At 26.2% G+C, this 25,038-nt stretch overlaps 2 protein-coding genes across 2 annotated transcripts in view; one reads left to right on the top strand and one right to left on the bottom strand.

The window, feature by feature from the left end:
• The window catches only part of LOC100199700 (uncharacterized), a 202,000-nt gene that overhangs the window by 40,618 nt on the left and 136,344 nt on the right, over positions 1-25,038 (top strand). Inside the window, exons 4-9 of the mRNA XM_065813582.1 lie at positions 12,938-13,266; positions 14,520-14,676; positions 14,869-15,053; positions 15,351-15,483; positions 18,943-19,176; positions 24,349-24,861. Of these exons, the coding sequence (XP_065669654.1) occupies positions 12,938-13,266; positions 14,520-14,676; positions 14,869-15,053; positions 15,351-15,483; positions 18,943-19,176; positions 24,349-24,861 (1,551 nt within the window). The remainder of the gene's footprint in view (positions 1-12,937; positions 13,267-14,519; positions 14,677-14,868; positions 15,054-15,350; positions 15,484-18,942; positions 19,177-24,348; positions 24,862-25,038) is intronic.
• LOC136088800 (probable serine/threonine-protein kinase samkB) lies at positions 62-2,190 on the bottom strand. The gene is made up of 3 exons (XM_065813580.1): positions 2,012-2,190; positions 683-921; positions 62-372 (listed from the first exon to the last, which is right to left on the bottom strand). Exons 1-3 carry the CDS (start codon positions 2,103-2,105, stop codon positions 322-324), a joined length of 384 nt encoding a protein of 127 aa, XP_065669652.1. The 5' UTR covers positions 2,106-2,190; the 3' UTR covers positions 62-321.

Below are 25,038 nucleotides of genomic sequence, written 5' to 3'. Positions count from 1 at the left end.
CTTCTGGTTGGATATCTGTATAAATAGTTTTTGATAAAACATTACAAAATATTTAATATTAATATTATAATATAAATGTAGCAAACTAAAGAACAAATTATTTTTTTAAATATGAAAAATAATTAATCATGAAAAATTGATGAAATGGAAATTGAGAAACGGCAAACTCAGAGTCGGCAAAGTATAAAATAAGAACAATTTTCAACTTACAAAATGTCACGCCTTTTTAAGTCATCAAATAGTGCATCAATTAAGAGGGCTTTGCTTTTTGAGCCTAAACCAAAACTAGTCTTGTCTTGACATTGTAGCTTAGCTATAATATTACCCGGAAAAAGTGGCAACTGATATACAAAAGGAAATTCTTGCATCTGGCTAAATAAATAAAATAAACTATCACAGTAATTCAAGCAAACCAGAGTAATTTCTTTAAATTACTCTGATTTAAAGTATCTCATTCAACTGTAATTTAATATGGGTAAAAATATAATTTATAACAATGATATTCATCATTATTATCTGATATCATGCATAATAGTTCTTAAACACAAGTATTATAAAAACATTAAAGTATTAAAATTAAATAAAAGTATGCAAATACTCTCATAAACTAAAATCAATGATAGAGTTTTATTATTAAAAAAAAATGTATATAAAGTAAAAATACTATAACAAACATATGTACACATTCTGCTTCTTCAATTTCTGAAAAACTGTCACTGTTTGTTTTTTCGCCCTTTTCATTATTTACACTGACAACTGCAACAGTATAGGTAGATTCAGAATTATCTAATGCTGCTGAAACAGATTGTTTTGTTGTTTTCAAAAGACGAATAAATCTTATCCTATCTTTTATCAAAGGTAAAAGCTCTGTTAGCATCTGCTCTGTGAGGTCACATAAATAGTCACCGGTTAATTCATGCCCTATTGCAAATAAACAATAAGAACAATAGTTTTACGAAACATACATAATTTTCAAATAAACAAACTACATAAACTAAACAAACTAAATAAGTATTCAAATAGTCATGTCCTTAAATCGAAGAGCAAGACGGATGCAAAACGCTATATCTCATGCTCACATACTGACAGTTGTTGAATTTAAAATAGTCATGTCGATTAAAATCAATAAAACATCCTGTTCTGCAAACTGTCCATTCAATTTCATCCAAAACTTGATAAGAATGCAAATGATGTGAAAAATAATTTGGTGTCAACAGGTGTCCACATAACAACCGACAGTCACGTAAACAGACAATGTATATGATTTAAAAAGAAATTGGGACAGTTTCTTCTGTAACAGTATGCAATACATACACTGCTTTAACAGAATAGCAAATACTATCAATTGATATTGATTTCGCTATAACAATGGATTCATTCCCTTCTATATCTAAATCAAGTAACAATCTTATAGCTTCTTGTACTTTAACATCTAAGTTATGAAAAAATCTTGGTGCATTTCCAGACACAGTATAATTAGATAAAAGCATATCATCTGTCAGCATTTCCAAGTATTTGTACTTCTCTGAGTCGCAAAAGAAGAAATGCAAAATGTTTTTCCAAAGTATTAAGCATATCAGTAGCATTTTTACATTTAAAGTCTTGGTCTAATTTTTCATTATTTTGATCATTTGATTCTTCGGTTGTTTCAGATGAATCTATGATGTTATCATTTTTACAATTTTTACTCCTCTGATCACTTTCATTATCATTAGACCAGCTTCTTAATAAATTACTGTGCTTTCGTTGAATATGTTTTTTTAGACTATTAGCACTTTTAAAAGTTTGCTTGCACGCACTTGAAACACATCTAACATAAAAAAGAGGTTGATTTTCATGAAACAAGATAAGATGTCGCAAATACTTTCCAAATGAAAAATAGTTGTTGCCACATTCACAAAGAAATTGGGGCATGTTTAACTATTGTATATTATAAGGAATCTGCAATCTGCAATCTGCAAACAGTACAATTAAAATGTTACTATAAAATGCATAATAATAAAAAAATTACTTTCAAATTCGGCTGCAGTTTGTTCATTAAACCCATTATCTATTAGCCATTTGGCTACTTCTGTAGGTGACCAGTTTTCAATATTTGCAGACATAATTCTTTAACTTTATTATTATTTCTGCTTTAAATGTTAATTATTAGCTTTACTTTAAAATTTTAAAAAGAATTACATTGACCTAAATGAATCTCATAGATAAATCGGTTAACTTAAAAAGTATACGCTTTTGCGTATTCTACTTTAAAAATTTTAACAAAATACAATTTTAAGTATAATAGAATATAATAAAAAAATATACTATTTATTTAAGATATCATTATTGCTAAGCAGTTGTGATCCTATTTTAAATCCTTTCTATTTTTAATTATGCCTCGATGTCAATAAACGGCACTCGGCACTTTATTGGTTTCTTATATATTTCACCACAAAAAAACTCTTTGCTTTTTTGGGTTTTCTAATAGAACCCTTTCAAAAACCTTTTTTTACACACCAAAAGGTTTTCTAGTGGTAGAAAACTTTATGGAAGTGTAAAAAACCTTTTCCGAAACCTTTTTTTTTTACAGTGTGGGCTGTTGAAGCTTGAAACATTTATCCATGAATGTTTAATCTTTCTGAATCTTATGTCATCCATGTGTTTTATTTACAAAAAGTTTGTTTTTAATGCATTTATATTATAAAAATTATTCTTTTTAAATGCCAAACGTAATATTTTTGATGGATGACCTAAGTTATTAAAACTTCAACCTTTCATGCATATTAAAATCGTAAAAATATTTTAGGTTCTTCTAGCTATGTTAGGCAATATGTTTTTAAACTTATTATGCTTTGCAAATTTCTCTACTTTTTTGCGTAAATTTATCTTTACCTTTTTTCAAACAATGACGTAATCATAAAACATTTTCTTTAATATTATTTAATGTCTGATCTTTAATAATCCCTGTTTCATATCACATTTAGTTTAAGTACATTTTTTAAATTTATAATGGTCTAACAATGTTTATATTTGATAATAAATATCTAAAGGATATTGGTATTTTGTTTTGATAAAAAGTAACATTAAATTATAGAAATTTAGCTATGTTCATCATTTCCCCCATTTATTTAAAAATCAAAGGATTTGATTAATTCTTAAATGTCATAGGATACAAAGTTGTATTGGTGTTATTAATCTTTTTACAGAACAAAATTATTATTTCTAAAATAATAAAAATTTTGCTACACTCCTTAAGTGATTATTTCAAAAAAGTAAAAAAAAAGCTGTAAAGCTCACTTTGAAGCAGCCATGATATAGTAGGAACTATTCCATCTTGCAGTAGCTTCAACTAACCTATGCTAGTTTGTACCAAGTTGTTCCAGAACTATTGAGCTATTTGCTGTCCAAATGTCAGATGTGAGATATAACTTGCAGCAGATATATAACTCTTGATAGAATTAAATAGTTCATTATATATTTAGGAAACAACATTTTGTACTAAAATAACACCTTTTGGGTATTTGATAATTAAGAAACATCTCTTTAATCAATTTCCTAAAATCAAATATTCGACAATTGAATGTCTAAATCCATCATTTCACCAATGGGATTGTGGATTTGATTGTTCTATGATCATTAATCATAGAGCATAACTTTTTTTTATTAATACTATCTAGTAATGTTAATTGTTTTTTTATTTGAAGATTAGTTGATGTAGAGGTGGTAGATATAATTTTTTTCATCAGACAATTTTTCAGCTAATATATATTCTTTAAGGTGTTTTATTAATAAATGGTACCTAACTGCACTAGTGGTTAATGTTTTAGGACAACTCCCACCTTTAGAAAGTAAAGCTACGCATAGTAGGCAAATGCAAAAACAATTGACTTACTGAGAAACTTCAAAATATTTCCAAACACTAGTTTTGGAAGACTTTTTTTGAAGACATTGTTTTATACTTCTTCAAGATTAAAAAATTAATACGGAATTATAAAAAGTGAAGTTTAACCTAAAATAAAATAGGGCATTCTAAATATAATTTACCTAAATATATCTTAAAACATAACAAATATGTATTATTATGTAACAAATGAAACTTACATAAAATGTTATTATATCATTTATGTTAAATGTTGTATTTTTTGTAATGTTGTATTTATGTATTGTTGTATTTATGTAATGTTGTATAATAATGTTGTATATATATATATATATATATATATATATATATATATATATATATATATATATATATATATATATATATATATATATATATATATATATATATATATATATATATATATACAACATTATTATAAAATTATATATATATATAATTATATTATATATATATATATATATATATATATATATATATATATATATATATATATATATATATATATATATATATGTTGTATATATATATGTTTTATATATATGTTGTATTTATGTAATGTTGTACATTTATTTTGCTCAGGGATGCGGAGTCCCAAAAGGACTCCGGCTTTATATCTCTACTTTTTTCAAGTCTGTAGTGTTCAGAAGCTCTAAACATGTTTGTTGACTTATGATCTGCTATTAGAAAAAAATTCACGAGATTTAATGACTTGAAACTTATTGTTTTTAAGCCCCGAGTCCTGGAGTCCTGGAGTCCTTGTCACCATTATACCTGCGAACTCCGGGTTCGAAAATGATTGTTCCTCTAACCTAAAAGTCTTAATTTTTTTCCTATCAGTATTCCATAAACTTATTTATATTTTCAGAGCTCCTGGGTACCAAAAACTAGGATGAAGTAATCTTTTTGTGACTTTCAAATCCGGAGTACTTTTTGGGACTCCGCATCCCTTATTTTGCTACATAACTTCATTACAGTAAACTTTTGGTTGTTCGAATTGGTACTTATTCAAATTTCTCGCTTATTCAAAACAATTTTCATTCCTCGTGAATTTTCCTTAACAAACTCATGCAAATATCCATCAGTTATTCGAACCGGTAGTTATTCAAAATTTTGTTTATTCAAAGTAATTTTTTTTACTCCCCTTGTCAAACACCCTGTCAGTTATATGAAGTTTTACTTATGCTCAAGATACCATTGCATTGTATTTCAAAATATAACTTTATCAAATGTAATCAAAATATATGTATGTTTATATGTTAAAAAATGTTATCAAAGTATAATAAAATTGAACACATTATACAAAGTGCAATATTTTAACATGGCTTCTATGTGAAAGAAGGTAGTACCATGCCTGTATCGTGGGGATCCTATATCGGATGCAATCGACCACCCTTTTTTAACAAATTCTCTTTGTTTCGCGCAAATTTAAAAGTAAAAGTTGAGCAAAAGTGTCAAATTATCAATCAAAAATAAATACCTTATAAAGATTAGGAAAAGGTCAAACTAAAAATAATGTAGCCAAAAAGTTAAGCGTTTCTCAAAACACTTAAACACATTAATCAACAAATATAAATCGGCATATATATCATATATATTTCGCAGACCTATGGTGATCAAAATCATCAGGTATAATTAATAAAAATCATTACAAAGAAAATATTTTATTGTCAGGTCAGGTCTATGGTCTTCATTATCACCCTGCTACTGGTGACATTTACTTTCGCTCCTTGATTTATGTCTAGTCTCTGATCCTAGCTTGTGTTCATTTATCTCGTACTTCCTTTTCAGACACACCCTATCATCATACTACTTACTACTACCTTAAAGCTAACTTGGATTCTTTTCATGACTTTCTTCATGATGGTCTTTAGGTTGATGTTTTTACTTTCTCAGCTGAAAAATGCACCTCCTACTTAACCTGAATTCAGATAGAATTGGGGGCTTTTATTCCTTCTTGTCGGTTCCAAGTCAAGCCTCATTCTACTCCATGGTTTTCACCCTCTTGTGCAGCTGCTATATCTAATTGTAATCATTTAATCATGTAATTTCATCTTTTTCAAAATAACTTTCTTCAGAACAAACATTTATTTATAAATGCAAGAGATCAATGTAAAAAAGTGCTGTCAGATGCCAAGCTCCATTATTTTCAGTTCACAAAATCTAGTATCTTATCTCAGAAGTTAAGCTCTAGAGACTTTTGGAAAATCTTCAACAGCATTGTTAACAAAGGTAGTTCTAACATTCCATCTCTCATTCATTGGAACTGATCTTAATACCTCTCCCAAGGATAAGGCAGCGTTATTTTTTATGGGAAGACAAAATATATATTTTAAAAAACTCTGGTCCAATAGGTCTTTCCATAATGGTTGTCTTGTAAGAAGCATATTTACAACATATTGAATCTAATGCTATTCAACAGGCTTTAAATGTCAATATTGCACCAAAGTCTTATAAATGTTACGTTGATGATAGCCATGCTCGATTTACTAATATTGATGGTGCAAATTCTTTTTTAACACTTTTAAATTCACAAGATAAATCAATCCAATATACATGCGAATACGAAAATGCTCAACACCAATTAAATTTTTTAGATATTTGTATTTCAACCAATCACTCCCTTCACAAATATGAGTTTTCCATACATCGTAAAAATGCAATTACAAACGTACTTATAAAACCAAAATCATGTATTTCACCAAATATCGCAGTTAGTATTTGTAAAGGTTTTTTTAGCTCAAGCATACAAAATTTATTCAGAGCATAACATTCAAGATGAAATTAATTTTCTTATTAAGATTTTTACTGAAAATGGACTTTCATATAAACAGTATTTAGATATTGCTGAAAATTTTAAATACTCCACAAATAAATCTAGTTCTCAAAAAATTGATACCAAAAATCGTGTTATTTTACCATGGGTCCCAAAATTAAGCCTTGTTCTAAGAAGAGAGTTTCATAAAGTCGGTGTTAAAACAGTCTACCGTTTTGGTAATCCTTTGATAAATATACTCTGCCGAAACAAGTCTAAACTGCCTCCGAACAGTCATCCAGGAGTGTACCAACTTAATTGCACATGTGGTGCATGTTATATTGGTTAAACAAGAAAAAAGATTTCCACACGAATTCAAGAACATAAAAATAATGTTACAAAAGCCAACTGGGATACATCTGGAATAGTAGAACATTTACAACATTGTAATGGTAAAACAAACTGGGAAAACCCTAAAACACTTTCTGTTATTTCAAACAACTACACAAGAAAAATTCTTGAGGCCATTGAAATACAAGGTGTACAATGTTCAAAACCTAAACAAAACGTTTTAAATCGTGACAATGGCAATTTGTTGATGACTCACCATTGGAAACCATTTTTTGTAAAATTAAAAAATGTTGAATATCTGACGTTGCAATGACATCATTTGGTTATGTTTATTATATTTTTTAAACGTTTTTTTTAACGGTTTTATTAGTTTGATAATGGCTCATACTATATGAGCCGAAAGATTACTTAAAAAAGAAATAAATAGTATGATACCGTATATGATGTTTTAATGCTTATAATATCATTACACATACTATTAAAGATGTCGCTTAAATTATATATATATATATATATATATATATATATATATATATATATATATATATATATATATATATATATATATATATATATATATATATATATATATATATATATATATATATATATATATATATATATATATATATAAATATATATATATATATATGTATATATATATATATATATATATATATATATATATATATATATATATATATATATATCTCGATGGCTAAACTCCAACACCACTTATCTAAAAAATCACAACTTTTCAGGAGAGCCAAAAAACGTGATATTTTTCAAAAAAACCACAGAAATAAAAAAATAAAAAACGTCAAATTATTAAATTCTTTTGTTTGTTTATTTAAAAAGTTAATTTGATTAAAATAAGTTTTTACTTTGAAATATGGGCAATTTTTGAAGATACGTGGAATTGACCTAAAGTTTTGTCTGAGATAAGTGTTGTTTAAGAGCGTAAGTCAATAATAAAACTGCATTGTCTAAAATGAAAAAGGACGCAATTTATTAACTAAAAGGCATATAAAACTGTAAAAAGGCAGTCTTTTGAAAAATAGTAACGCTAAACAGTTACATAACCCCATATATCTTTTTTGGTGTTCTAATGGGTAACTTTTAAGTATCGTCCAACACCTGCAGTTGTGTTCACAAAATTATTTCTTGTAAATACCTACATACTCAAATGGCAGGTAAACATCCTTTCCCTTGATTTGTTTTTCAATTCTCACATGTACTGAATCTCCCTCCATTTGCGTATGCCTTTTCACTGGGTATTTCTGAGTTACATTGATATTATTTTGGACCGCAAAGTGAAGAAGAGCATTTGATACAAATTGGTTACGATTTTGATTTGTGCAACCATCTATACATCTATATATATATATATAGAGTTGCAACTCAAAAAAAACATTCGCGTTTTTTTATAAAAAACACGTTTTTTTTGCAAAAAAAACAGGCCTGTCCTAAAAACATGTTTTTAATGGGTTTTTTTGTTTTTTTTAGGTGTCCATTAAATTTTATATATCAATTATCCTTTAAAAAGTTACAGTGTCAGTAAACCTTCAAAATATACATGTTTTTTATTAAATGTAATGTATTTTACCCTATATAATATTTCTTACAAATTTATAGAGTTGCAACCCAAAAAAAACGGTTTTTTTCTTCTTAAAACTGTTTTTTATAGTTTTTTTCATTTTTTATTTTTTTAGTATTTATTAAATTTAAGATATTAATAATACTTGAAACAGTTTCAGAGGCATTAAACCTTCAAAATATGAATGTTTTCTATTAAATAAAATGCATAATTAAAAAAAAAAACAGTATTAAATATTAAAAAAAAAATTAAGTAATTTTTTTAATATATCTCAAAAAAACTATACTAATAGCTACTAGTTAATTGTAAGTATAACACTACTGAATGAATGAAATAAAAATGTTATTTCAGCAGTGTTACTTCATTCATAAAAATAAATGAAATATCACTGCATTGCAAAATACAAAAATGAACTAACAGTTATATAAAATTTACTTTAATGTTTTATTTACTTTTGTTTATTACTTTTGTAAAATTTTAATAGTTTATTTCTTTATTTTATATATTTCAATTTTAAACAGAGTTTAAAATTGAATTATTAACTAGTTTTAATTATTGGAATTTAAAATTGAAATAGTTTGGTTTATTTTGAAGATTTAATTTTGTTTTTTATAAGTTTTTTTATCTTGGATTCATTTGAGTTTAGAAAATTTAAATCATTTTTTTCAAATGTTTATTCAAATTGCAATTAGATAGCTAAAATGTTATTTATTCAAAAAGTATTCAAGTAAATAAAAATAACACAATAACTAAGTTTGTATAACTAATGAAAAAAACTTAATATTAAACAATTTTAAAAATATTGTTTATATTTATAAAAAAAAAAAAAGAAATCTAAAAAAAAAAAAGCCAGGCAGAAAGAAATGTTTTGTAGCTACATTGTTCAATGAGGCACCTTTAGAATCTGGAGGTTCTAAAATTCAACAAGTTATATGCAAATTTTGCAGCTTAAAGCTATCAAAAAATGGCACTCGAATGACCGAGCACATTGCAAAATGTATGAAATGTGGAGATCAAATAAAAAACAAATATTTGAACGATATGCCTTTTAAACAAAAGAAAGTTCAAACTGAACTAATAATGGAAGAAGATATTCCTGAAAACTTACCTATTCAATGTATGGAAAAAAAGGAAAAAATATGTTTATCATCTGCTATATTGCAAATTCCAATTAAGTCCTTCTTTCGAACCTCAAGCTGTTGTGGAAACCAAAGTAGGTCTACAACCCTTAAGTTTGGAGACTGTAAGCCAAATAAAACCAATTCAGATAAGCCTCCCTTGAAACAATTGCATTCTTCAACAAGAGTTCCATTCACACCTCAGAAAAATAAAATTGCATCCTACATTTTCTCGGACAAAATGACTAATGAGCAAATAGTAAGAATTATATTTAGAATATTTAATACTTTCAAATATTTAGCAAACTTTATTTAGTACATAAGTAATTTTTGTAATAACAATTTTTGTAAATTTCATGTTTTTACAGGATGAATCGCAAATGGATTTAGCACGCGCTGTCTATGGTACTGGGTGCTCATTAAGAGTTTTTGAAAATAAACTATGGATAGACAGCTTTGCAAAATTGAGACCTGCATTTAAATTACCTAACCGTGATATGTTGTCTAATTCCCTACTTGAAAGGGTTTATAATGAAACCTCAACTACCGTTAAAGAACTTGTGGGAACTGCTTTAAGTGTAGCAATTTTGTGTGATGGGTGGAGCAATATCAGGCAAGGAAAATATGATTTAAAATAGTAGGACTATTTATCTACATTCTGATTTGTGCACTAGTATAGGAGTATCCAATGCCTAGATACTTTTAAACGTTATATAACAAAATTATGTAACAATGTAAGCTACACATATATAATTTAGGTGCATTCTAACTTCATGTGTATAATTCATAAATAATAAAAATCAGTAATAAAGATAGATTTTACTATTTACAGGAATAAAGGAATCATTAATTTTGTTGTAACGGTACCTCAACCTATATTTTGGACCAGCATAGAAACAGGTAGTCTTTTTAGATTAATTTTAGTTATCATGTCTTCAGAATTGTCAGATAGCAAGTTTTATTTTATATTCTCCAAAGTTGTTAAGTTTTTCAAAAATATTTAAATTTTTATAGTTTATTATAATTATTAAACGTATAACTCTTTATTTAGGCGCAGAAAGTCATACTGGTGAATATATGGCAAATATAGTTAAAAAAATAATATGCAATGTTGGACCTATGAAAGTTCTTGGTGTTTGTACTGATAATGCAGCCAATATGAAAAAAGCATGGCAACTAATAGTTACTGAATTTCCTCACATATATCCTTATGGGTGCCTGGCACATACCTTAAATTTAATTTTTACTGATGCGAGTAACTTGAAATCAATAGCAGATTCCCAAAGAAATTGCACAATGGTGGTAAAAGGGATAAAGAGCTCTCAAATTTTATCAGCTTTGTTAAAACAACATCAGCAGAAATCAGGACAAATCATTCAACAATCACTAAAGCTTCCAGTAACAACTAGGTTTATTAAAAATTATTTTATAATAAAATTAAACATAAAAACATAAAAAATAAAACATAAAAAGTATTATTATAAATTTTTAAAAAATTTATATTACATTATAAATCATAATACTTAGTATGGAAATAACATTAGGCAAATAAATATTTAATTATAAATAAATATATTCTTCATATGGGCTTCAATTATACATTGTATGGAAAGTCTTCATAACAACAGATTAGCACTACGGGGATTAGCTATTGACGATTAAGCAAAATCTCTTGCTAAGCCTATTCAAAACCTATTGTTGTCAGAAGTGTTCTGGGATAAAGTGGATGGGTTTATTAAGTTATTAAAACCAATAGCCATAGCCATTGCAGCAGTTGAAGGATATAAATTAAGTCTCTCCATTGTTGCAAAAACATTTTCAGATTTAGAAAAGTCTTTTCAGGACAATATCCTTTGCAGTCCAATTCTAAAAAGCGAGGAAAATGCTATGATGGAAACAATTGCCAAAAGAAGGAAATTTCACATTCAAAACATTCATCTTGCGGCAAATTTAGTGGTTCCACATTATAAAGGATGTCATATCTCTGGAGATGAAATGGTGAGTATTTTCAGAATTTAATCCTCATTTAAATTAATTGAAAAAAAAGGAAATTATATTTAAAATGAATTAAGATGCCTTATTTAAAACATCTTCTTTAGATTGATGCCATTGAAACGCTACATAAATTAGGAAAAATGGATTCTTCTATTAAAGAATGTGATGACAAAATTTTGGGTGAGATAGCTGATTATAGATCAAACGAAGGACTTTTTGCAAAACCTTTTATATGGGCTTCAGTAAAACATTCATCTCCTGTAAGTTGGTGGAAGGGAATATGTTGTTCTTGTGCTCCAATACTATCAAATATTGCAAGTAAAATTTTATTACTTCCACCAACAAGTGCTGCAGTCGAAAGATCATTTAGTAGACAATCTTGGATCCACAATCAAAAACGGAATTGATTAACAAATGGCAGAGCTTCAAAATTTGAAGCTCTGCCATTTGTTTTTGACTTTACAATAGAAGACCTTAATGAGCAAGAAAGCCAGAATACAGAGTCTTTTGTTAATTAAAAATAAATTTTTCAAGTGATGTACTATATATTTATCATATATCATGTTACTATTATATATTGTATTACATTTATAATAAAAATAGAAATTAAATAAAAGTAAATAATTTTTTTAATCTAAAAAAACAAAAAAAACTATAAAAAACAAAAAAAACACAAAAAAAACACAATTAAAAAAAAACGGTTTTTTTTGCAACTCTATATATATATATATATATATATATATATATATATATATATATATATATATATATATATATATATATATATATATGTGTGTGTGTATATATATATATTTAATTTATATTAGTATATATATTTAATTTTATTTTATATATATATATATGTGTGTATATATATATATATATATATATATTATATATATATATATATATACATATATATATATATATATATATATATATATATATATATATATATATATATATATATATATATATATATATATATATATATATATATATATGAAAACCAAAGTGCTCATAGAATACCAATAAATAACATTATTATTATACTTTTTTATTTTTTTTATTTTTATTTTTTTTTATTTTTTTTGATTAATTTATTATTTTTATTTTTTTATTTTTATTTTTTTGTTAAAGTTCTTGTTTAACATAGATCAAAGCTTAATATCAGTTTGATATTTTAAATACTAGGTAATACTATGTAAGTTGTATGCATATGATCTTTTTTTTTACAGTATACTATGTGCCTCCTACAAGCAATGATTATCAAATAACAGAGGCTTTTTATTACAATGATAACACAAGCATTACTTTGCAAGATGTAAGAAGTATGATGAACATCACAAGTACTTCATATTTATCATTAAGTCCAAATGACATAGAGTTTGACGTATCACCAGTTTCATACTTTACTTTAAAAATAAATGGAGTCAAGTTAGTTCATCAGTTTATAGTTAAATCAGGTGCTTATAATGAATTTAACTCAATTAGTGGAATCTGGTTGGCTTTTCGTTTAAATAATGACAGAGATTTTGTTGTATATACAGAATTCAATCAAACAAAGGTAGTTTTACTCCAGTTTAGTTATAATTCATGATCATGATGATCATGATGATCATGATCATGATGATCATAATGATCATGATCATGATGATCATGATGATCATGATGATCATGATCATGATGATCATGATCATGATGATCATGATCATGATCATGATGATCATGATCATGATGATCATGATCATGATGATCATGATCATGATGATCATGATCATGATGATCATGATCATGATGATCATGATCATGATGATCATGATCATGATGATCATGATCATGATCATGATGATCATGATCATCATGATCATGATCATGATGATCATGATCATGATGATCATGATTATCATGATCATGATGATCATGATCATGATCATCATGATCATCATGATCATGATGATCATAATCATGATCATCATGATCATGATCATGATCATCATGATCATCATGATCATGATGATCATAATCATGATCATGATGATCATCATGATCATGATCATGATCATCATGATCATGATCATGATCATCATGATCATGATCATCATGATCATGATCATCATGATCATAATCATGATGATCATGATCATCATGATCATGATCATCATGATCATGATCATCATGATCATGATCATCATGATCATAATCATGATCATGATGATCAATGTAATCATGATGATGATGATGATCATCATGATCATCATGATCATAATCATGATCATGATGATCAATGTAATCATGATGATGATGATCATCATCATGATCATCATGATGATTAGGATCATATCCTTAAATAACTATACTAAGTATAGAAGTTTAAAATTTAAAATAAGGATATAAATTATTAGAAAAATAATAAATCATAAATTTATATAATATATAATATTTACATGTTAAAAATAGCAATTAATTTTGGAATGATTTTACCTAATTATACTGAATATAACAACAAACAACAATAGATGTTTGAAATGAAAAATAAAACTACATAAGTTAGTTATTTTTTGATTTTTAGATAAAAATAACATACTAAAAATCAAACTAAAAATAACTTCATTTATTATCACTACCATAGATCAAAATTGAATGATCTTTTAAACTATAAGTCATTGACAATAACTATGCAAAGTCATTTTAATTGTGCGCATCGTTAGCAATTTTTAATTTTTATTAATAGCAAATAAAATTTTTAGTAATATAATTATTTAGTTAATTAATTAATAATAGCTTGTTTTTTAATCCTTATTTTTTTATTTTCTCCAGATTTTTGATGGTAACTATGCTAGGTCTCAATGGTTCAGTTATGACTTGTTAAATCCTTTTATGGCTTCTGAAATCCAAATTTTCGCTTTCTCAGAAAATCCTTCGACTTACTTCACTATGGACTTTAGATTTATTGAACCTGTTCAATATTTATTTGGTAAAGTAAATTCTAAATTTTAACTTGAATTATACACCTTATAAATAAAAGTCGTACTAGACATTTTATGCACTGACTATCAATTGACCATGCACAGTTTTATTGCACAAATTATCTTAAAAACTGTTTAATACAGTAAATAAAGAAAGGCTTTAAAATTTTATGATTTGTACTTTTATGTTTTTGTTGTAGAAAATCCTATAATTGGGCTATACCAGTTTATGGCCAGTGATTTCTTAAGTATCAAATTGGATAAATCTTCATTTATATCAGGAATGGAATTTGATAAAATTGATTTTTTACTAAAGTTTTGTATCTACTATAGTGCAAATGACCAATTTGCGCCTTACAAAGACAACAGTTTGTTTGATATTACTGTGAGTAATTAATAAAAGTTATATCGGTACAAATTATAATTAATTGTGATTATAAAAATTAAAAGTTGGTATTAAATTTAATCAAAAAAAAATTTTATTAAAATAAAAATGTTTTTTAAATGTAGATAATGTATTCTAAAATTCTAATTGTCAAGTTTGCATTTAGAAAAAAAAAAGCAAATTAAAAAAATAAAGTGTTTTTGTGACTCACACTGATTGTGTTATGCATCAGTAAATAATGTGGTATCTGTAAATAAATTTTATGTAAAATTAGTAATTATTTTTTTTGTGTTCCAGATATTTACAGTATCACCAAGAATTACTCTGCGTCCGTTTCGAACATCTGAAATTAACCTAAGTTGCTTAAACTGGTTATTAAATGGGGAACAAAACATATCTATTACTTTACTTGGAGATGATTACCTTTCAGGTTACTTAAGTTTTGTTTAATTTTCAGAAAATAAAATAGAAAATGCAATTGCTTTTTAGTTGTTAAAAAAACTTAGTGTAAGAAAATATTATGATCAACTTTGTTGATCATAATATTTTCTTACACAAAGTTTTTCATTCTATTAAAATTATAGAGTATATCAAAGGCTTTTATTTATTAAAAATATAAAATATTAGGAATTTTGTTTTTATATATTTAAATCTCCCCAAGACCAAGCACATCCCAAGACCAAGCACATCACTTAAGCTGAACTTATATACTCTTTTTTTTTAATTTTAAATTTTTATTTAAGTTTTACTATATTCACCCACCCATGGCAGACCACTAAAATTGTAATGACTACTCATTTTTTAACTTTTAAGTTTTTTTTCTGATTGATGTTATTTTTTGACTGTTGTTGCAACCCTTTCTCAACTCTTAAACTTTACAATATGAGCCTTAATGAACAAGACTACTGCAGGGAGAAACAAGTTTGAGCATAGTACTATCAGGGGCTTGGTGAGGATTGAACACAGAACTACTTACTTACAAAGCAAATACTCTACCACTACACCACTTTTGCATAACTTAGAGTTATGTTATAGAAATTATAAAGTTTTTTGGTTATAATTTTAAAATAAAATTATAGATATAAAAGTTTCATCATCGTGTTATGATTTTGCAAAGCTATTCTAATTATTAAAAATTTAAAATTGTTAAAATTATATAAATGCTGCTAAATAAAAGAGATAAAAGTAAAATAAAATAATTCAGGATTCATAAAATTGAACAATTTTGGATCATGAGCTTTGTTAAAAGCAAAGACAATTTCAAATGTTAAATAAAAAAAGGCAAACTAAAATTAATCTTTTAAGTTATATATAACAATACAATCAAACAACATTATTATTATGAAAAAAATTGATCAAATTAAAAATTAAAAATGCACCAATATTTATTTAATGCACTGCCTGAAAAAAACTCACTAACTCATGTACATAATTTTCAAGAATTTTTTGTCAACTGAATTTAAATATATAATTCAAATGGTAAATTTATTGGTTTATTCTTAGTTTTTCTATTTTTACTTTTGTGTAAAGATTTGTAGGGCAACACTTTCCATTTCATTTTTAACAACACCTTTGTGATTAATATTAATACCTTTAAATGTTAAACTATTTTTAAGTATTTATTATTTCAAGAATTTTTGACTTATGTAGTATGTTTATTATGCTTAAAGAACTCAAAAAAAAAAAAATGACTAAGCTCTATAGGTTTTTACAATAAGGTAAAAATAATCTAAATAGCATATATTTAATTAAATTCATCTCGTAGCTCCAATACAAGCCACCAATACAGGCGGAGGCAACCAATACAGATAAAGAAACTACTCATATTTTATTTCATATGAAGCTCTCTTTAAATTAATTGTAAGCTGAAAATTCTTTCAATACTACTTCCACTAGTCTACTACTTCTACTAGTCTACTACTTCCACTAGTCTACTACTGCATTTATTATGAACACTGAAAGCGTTAAGCTTTTATTGGCTATAAAGTAAACAAAATGTTTTTAAAATAATCGTTAAAGATAATTTGTTAGACTGCAAAGTTTGTAAAATTTACGAACAATTTAATACATTACTGGACATTTTATTCAATCTGGCTTCCTTAGTTGCTTAAGTTATTTCTTACCTTTTTACAGTTTTTGTACAGTCTTGCAAAAGTACTAGCTCGAATTCTCTTCAGTGTTCTCTAAACTATTTGCAACTACTTAAGTGAATGTTGTTTTAAACCTGCTGGAACATGGCCTCTGGATTTCTTAAAAAACTACAGAAACTGCTCTGATTCTTATAAATGTTGTCCAATCTTTTAGCTTTTTTTAGCAAAGACTTTGAGTCTTTAAGTAACCGCTTCTAATAACTCTAATTTCTAATAATTCTAATAACTAATCTTGAGTCCTAACTAACCTTCAACTCTTTAAAAATTAATAGAGATTTTAATCCTTTCATTCTGCCACTGATCTGTTAATCAGAAAAGTTCTATTTATCATTAGATGGAAGTGGTGAGGCATCCCCCATTGGTATGACATCACAAAGGCCTTTTAAAGAATTGTCCTTGATCCCATATTATTTATTATCTATATTAATGAATTTACTGACAACCTTAATTCTTTAGTGACTCTTTATGCTCATAATACATTATACATATATTCCAGTTATAATAGAAGGTCTTTTTGATTGGTCAAAGCAGGCAGCCATTTTTGAGTAAGTTTTCTTTTCTGTAACAACATACAGCAGACAGTGTATTCTAACTCAAACAAAAGCTTGTTTGCTGCATTGTCACAATAATAATGTATTGATCAACTTTACAATTTTGTGGATGACCTTTCCTTACTAACTATTCATTTGAACAATATATGTTATCTGTTGCAAAATTTGTATCTGCTAAAGATTGTCTCTATCCTGTTGACTTTTTTTTTGATTTGATTTTCTTTTTGTTGATTTTATTTTCTTTCTGTTGATTTTGTTTCTACCTCTATAAAACTTTTTCCATTCTAGTATAGAATACTGTTGTAATACTATGGCTGCTTTTTTTTTAATAATATCTTTAAAAAAAAAAAAAAAGAGGGCAAAACCATGTTGCATTGTAAATTTAGTTAGACTTGCTCTAGCATCCAATGTTGAGCATCTGGTACATCATAAGGTAAGGTGTTTTTTATCTTTTTCAAAAATGCTTTCGTGGTTACAGCTCCAATTTCTAATCATAATCATTTTGGATTCTCAAACTCTGAAGACCAATCTTTTTCAATTATTGTCTAAATTAGTTTTCTAACAGGTATTAGCTTGTTATTTTGAATTCAAAAAATTTCTTTTAGTCAATCAATATGGTTTTTAAACTTCTTGTACTATTACTTATTAACAGTAATAAATGAACAGTTTTACCATGTGTTTAATAGAAATGGTGGGGCAATAGCCATTCTTTGTCCAGTTTTTTTATCTTGACAATGTCTGACATGTTTATCTTGTTCATAAGCTTTTTTAATATGGTATTCTAGTAAACATTTTCAAGTTCAAATTGTTCAGAGTTTTCTTTTCCATTTATCTACATCTACTGCATCTAAAATCTATTAAATGTTGTCGTTAAATTTTTAAATGTTATGTTAAATGTTATGTTGCTCAGCCAATCTAAAAATACATACTAATTTAATCAGCATCTTTAACAGACCTAAAAAAATGAAGCATTAAATAAGAAGACCTAAAAAAATGAAGTATTAAGATGGAGACCTAAAATAATGAAGTATTAAGATGGAGACCTAAAATAATGAAGTATTAAGATGGAGTCCTAAAATAATGAAGTATTAAGTATGAATACCTAAAAAAATGAATTTATCCATTAATAATTTTAATCATTTTTACTCATACTAATTTTTTTAATTAAATTTTTTGCTTTAAATTTAGCTGACTTTGTTTGGTTAAGTGCGAACTTCATTCAGTACAATACAAGTTACTATATCTATACAAGTATCAGAGGTAGCCAGAAGTTGTTTGGTAGCACTCATTATTTACAAAATAATTTAATAAAAAACTTGAACAATTTTTATACTTCACTAATGAGCAATCAATTTGGAGCTGATTGCATTACTCAGCCTCATTTGTGTGTTGATGGATTTACAATTCAACTTGATGTTGCTGGTATAAATAATTGTATTTATGTTATATATGTCTATATTTATTAATTATATAAATACTGGTATGATAAAACTTTTAAATTTTTTAAATTTGTTTTGAATTGAATTATAGAAATGATGCTGTAACTCATAAGAACTGAAACTGAAATTGTGTAGAATTTTAGTCTAAATAACAGCCAAAAAGTTTAACAAGGTTATAAACAATATACAAGATCTGAGATTTGATGTTAAGATTTATAGTATTTATCAATGTGGTTCTTAAATTGATTTACATTTTTTGATATGATGATTTCTTGTGTTAGTACATTCCAGTCATTTACAACTCTGTTACTGAAAATTTTTTGTCTGATTGTGTTAAACTTGTAGTTATTTTGTGTTTTTATTGACTTCTTATGCATTTTTAATTTATGATCTTATGCTCATCCATTGGTATTAAAATATTCAATTCGGTTATGCAAATTTATTTTGTCAATTCGTTTTACTAATTTGAACATTTGGATTAAATCACCCCACCTTCTTATGTCTTTTAATGAAGGCAATTTTAGTTTTAAATTTCTTTCTTCATGACCATAACAAAACATGATATTTTGGTTGCTCAATTTTGAACTTCTTCAAGTCAAGTTTGAACAGCTGTGACGCAGTAGTTAGAATTCTGGCTTAGAATCCAGAGGTTCGAGGTTCAACGCCCGCTCTAGCTCAACAAGTGACATTGGTACGGAAGGAGGCGTGAACTTCTTGTTAAATGCTCTTCCGCGGTGCTCTGTGATAAGACCATAAGGACTTCTAGGGGCACCTAAATAACTTCAAAAAAAAAGGTCTATTAATTTCTCCTTTTTAATGGGGGTTCTTTTTTAACTTTTACTTCCTCTAGTATAACTTCATCAATTTTATATTTATATTTAGGGTTGTTATATCCGAAATGCATTAATTTACATTTTTACAAGTTAAATTTTATTTGCCAGTCCTCTGTCCATTCTTTTAAAATATTAAGATTGTTTTGTGAACTGATGTTATCTGATTCCGATTTAATGACTGCTAATAGTTTAGTATCATCAGTGAATGGTTTGCCTTAGTTATAATTTGATAACCAAATGTTGTAATAATCATTTGCGTTTAAATTCAGAAATTTATCAGACCAATTACTTCGTTAAAATAATCATTTAATTTCTCGTAATCTCCTTTATTATAAAGTAGTTTACTCATTGGTGCTTTTTTATCATTCCTATTTTAAGAGGATTAATAGTTGAATCTGAGTAGGTGGTGACCGTGTTCAATCGCCCCTAAGGATGGAAGATGAATGACTAAAAATACTCTGTTTTCATATTCAGTTATTATAAAATCTAATACATTAGTCAAACCAATTTTTACTTGGAATGTTAGGTAAGTAACATTTTGGAACAAAATATCAATTAGACAATCTATGAACTCTTTTGCTTGAATATCCTGATCATATTGAAGTAAATTGTAACTTTCATACTAACTTATTGATGGATAATTTAAATCTTCACACAGCAGGATACCAGAGCATTTTTTCTTTTGATACAGATTAATAATTTTTCCATTTTACTACATGAACCTGTACAATAGATACAGCCACAAATAATCTTTTCTGATCCGACTTTAACAAGACACCAAATTTGCTCAATTGTTTTAGAGTTAAGTATATCATTGTCTATAATGTAGGATTTGATGTTGTTTTTAATACCTACTCCTCCTCTACTATCTCTATCTTTTCTAAATAAATTAAAACCAATAATATTTGTAGATATATCTGACCACCAAGTTTCACTTATAAATACAACCGAAGCATCATGTTGGATAATTTCAATTGTTAGGTAGTTTAACTTATTGTTTAGAGATGTTGCATTTGTATATATACGCATTTAAAAATTCTGACTTTTCATGATTGCTAACAGAGTTGTTACGACATAATATGTCTGGCAGATCTGTCGACATATTTTCAGACATATTTTCTGCCGACATAAAATATGTCCCACATATTTTTTATTGACATCAAATACTATCAAATACTATCAAATGATGCATCAATACTAGTTGATGCTCTCAAATGATACATTGCTAAAAATACTTTGTCAATACTATCAAATGATACATCGCTAAAAAGGGCAGAGAAAGACCTTTATGAAACAAAAGATATTTGCTTATAGGATTTAAAACAAAAGTTTTATGAAGCATAACACAGGTCAACAAAAACAAAATTTTTTTCTGGTGCCAAGAAAACAATTTGTTTTTTATGTAGGGTTTCTTATTTTAATTTCAAATATGCAACTCATTTTTTACCATCACGTCAAGTTGTAAAGATATTTGGGTTCTTTAGAATTTGGGGTAAAGTCCCTAATATTGTCGAAAAAAAAGTTATTCAAAAGTATGTAAACCTGAGTCTTAAAAGAAGCGTATTTTCATAGAGATATTATTCGTTTTTATAAGATATTATTCGTTTGTAATAAAAATAAGTATTTTTTGTATTATTGCTGAAAAACATTTTGTTGACATTTTTTTAAGAGTCTAGCATTTTTTCAAATAATTTTTTTGCCAAAAAATTTTAAGCAAAAATTTTTGTTTTCTAAAATCTCTATACTATCTTCTAAAATACGCTTTTTTTGAGACCCAAGTTGACATACTTTTGAACAACTTTTTTTTTGACAATATTAGGGACTTTACCCCAAATATTAAAGATCTGAACCCAAATATCTTTACAACTTGACGTGAAGGTAAAAAATGAGTTGCATATTTGAAATCAAAATGTGAAATGCAATCCAAAAAACAAATTGTTTGCTCGGCACCAGAAAAAATTTTTTTTTTGTTGACCTTCAATTATAATTGATTGCAAAAAAGCAACAAACTTGTTAAACTATTTTTACTTAACTCTGTAAATTAAGTTGAAATGCGCAATAAATTTGTTAGATTGATTTTTTCTTCAAGAATATCAAACAGCAAATAATTCAGTAATAAAATTATGTAAAAATATGTCCATAGAAAATATATCTTACATATTTTATGTCAGCAGAAAATAATTCAGACATAAAAATATGTCAAAATATGTCAACAGAAAATGTCTGACATATTTTATGTCAGCATATTTATACTTAACTTATATTTTATACTTAACTTACCTAAAATATTAACAAGTTTACCAAACATTGATCTCCAGTGTTTTTCAAAACTTTATTCAGATTTAATATTATTTGGATTTTGTTTATGTTTAATATTTTTATGTTTAATATTGTTTGACTATTATAACACAATTGGTTGATGCAATTTAACCAGTTGGAATTAGTTAAACTCAGTAAGTTAAGGTTAACACTAATGTTACCAGACATATTTGTGAACCCTTCAGCAAGTTCGTGGTAAGAAATTTTAAGGCTTTGTTAAACCTTTTGATAGAGATAACTTAGAAATAGAGGTCTCTTGAAGTTAGCTTTAAAGGCCTACCAAGCCTTGGTAAATCTTTGACATCATAATGTAGCTTGTGATTTTTCAATGTTGTTTGTACACATAGCACATTCGAGCTAATTCTTTATTTTTGTCTTTTTACTTTACCAAATAATTACCAATGTGAATAACTCAAGATATAAAAATGATAATTTTATTTTTGCAAGAATGTTTATATAGTTCGAAAGAAATCAACCACCAAGTTTTAGATCGCTTGAATAACATTTCGTTGAGATATTTCAACTTATGTCGTTAAATTTTAGTTGACTCTTTATTTTTGCTACATTAGAAATACAGGTATGTTCTAATTAATTTAATAATTACTCAAGACTGGTTAACCTAACAAGTTCCAATTATATGCCATTTGATAGAGAATCAATTAATTAAGACATTTAATACGCTTTTAATCATATTAATTAGTTGGTTTCAAAGATAATTGTGAAAAAACCAAAAAATTTCACACAAACAAAGTAGTGACTATATATATATATATATATATATATATATATATATATATATATATATATATATATATATATATATATATATATATATATAGCAAGAGCCATTATCAAAACCATTAATAAACTTTTATAAAAATTATTATGAATGTAACAAAATGATGTCATTGCAATGTCAGAAATTCAACATTTTTTAGTTTCATAAAATGAAGTTTCCAATAGTGAGTCATCACCCAATTACCATTGTCATAATTTAAGACGTTGTTTTTGAACATTGCACACATTGTATTCAATGATCTCACAAATTTTTCTTATGTGTTGTTTGAAACAACAGACAGCGTTTTAGGGTTCTTCCCAGTTTATTCTACCATTACAATGTAGTGTATGTTCCACCATTCTAGATGTATCCCAGTTGGCTTTTGTAATGTTACTTTTATGCATTTGAATTTGTGTGGAACTCTGTTTTAGCACCAACTTTACGAAATTATTCAGATATTGCTAAAAATTATAAATATTCCCCAAATCTTATTCTCAAAAAATTGATAAAAAATTATAGTTGTTTTACCATGGGTACTGAGATTAAGACTTGTTCTTAGAAAAGAATTTTGTAAAGTTGGTGTTAAAACAGTCTTCTAAAGATGTAGAAGTTAAAACTATTAATTTAAAACAAATCAAATATTTCAAATTGGAGAATTCTATTTTTGTGTTATTTCATTTTATTTAGTACCAATGGATTAAGTTTTATATAATTTTAATGTTAATTTGAGGGCGGTCAATGAAATGTTACATAATTTTTTTTAAGTTTTATTAAGCATGCAAAATTTCATTAATATTTTTATATTAAAAAAAGAACAAACTGCAAAGCATTTTTAAAATTTTTTCTGCGTTTCTGATTAGCTCTCCTGAAAATGTTAAATTATATTGTAAAAATGTTAATAAATAAAGTTAGGATAATTATGAGATTATTGTACATCTTTTTAAAAGTCCATATATAAATATAGTTTATTTTCTTCAGAAACCTTTTTGCTAAATCAAACAAGATTGTTTTTGTATTTCTTATTGTAGTCCTCCTCACTGGATAAAACAGTTTTATCCATCAAGAAATTATCATATTTTCAAAATAAAATATTGTTTATATTAATATTTGTAATTTAAATTTTTATTTTTATTTTTTATAAGTACTTGAGATTAGATTTAAGCTTATGACTAATATATGTTTGTAGTTGATAATTTTGTAACATTTATATTCTTACTATATTTAGTTCCATTTTCATCGTCTTCTTTTTGGCAAGAGTTTTTTGTAACAGATTTTTTATGCAATGCTTCAAACAGTGAAATCTATTTTGGTTTGGCTGTAGAAGAGACATTCTTGGTTTTCAATAAATTTATTTTGCCATCTACTGTAAATTGGATGCAACTAGATTTTCATATGTTTCATTTAAAGGACACTATTTATTCAAATACAAGTTATTCAGCAAACATCTATGCATTCTCAATTGTTTCAAATAATATGACTGCACTTCAATGTTCAGATTATTACAATAATCTAAGCGATAAAACTTTCTTTTTTAAAAATTTTATACCAATAACTTTAAATGGTTTAACTGATCATCAAAGTTTTGAGTTGACAAGTATAATAAACACTTTAAGAAATAATAATTATGGTGTGCTTAATGGTTTATGTTTAATAGTTAAGACAACTTACAACCCTGCACAAAATGTTATAAAATTTTCGCAAAATGATTTTAAGTTATCTTGTTTATACAGAGACACTGGTTTGTATATTTGATTTATTATTGTTTTTATAAATTATTGATGTTATGACTTACAAATATTTTTATACCAAACAGTCATAAGTGGTGAATAGCACTGCTTTGAAATTGTTTTTGCGTTGCATACCTTTTCTTTTTTTTTAATTGGTTATTTTTGAATTATTTGTTAGTAGTGACAGA

Source organism: Hydra vulgaris, chromosome 12 (genome assembly GCF_038396675.1).
Source record: "Hydra vulgaris chromosome 12, alternate assembly HydraT2T_AEP".
NCBI lineage: Eukaryota > Metazoa > Cnidaria > Hydrozoa > Anthoathecata > Hydridae > Hydra > Hydra vulgaris.
Note: the sequence above shows the minus strand (reverse complement) of the source record. Positions and strands in the feature narration are given on the sequence as shown.

Coding starts and splice junctions, on each gene's coding strand:
- LOC136088800 (XM_065813580.1), bottom strand. CDS start 2,105: ATGTCTGCAAATATTGAAAACTGGTCACCTACAGAAGTAGCCAAATGG. Junction 922..2,011: donor AACTGCAGCCGAATTTGAAA/GTAATTTTTTTA, acceptor TATTTGCAATAG/GGCATGAATTAACCGGTGAC. Junction 373..682: donor AAATTGAAGAAGCAGAATGT/GTACATATGTTT, acceptor TTATTTATTTAG/CCAGATGCAAGAATTTCCTT.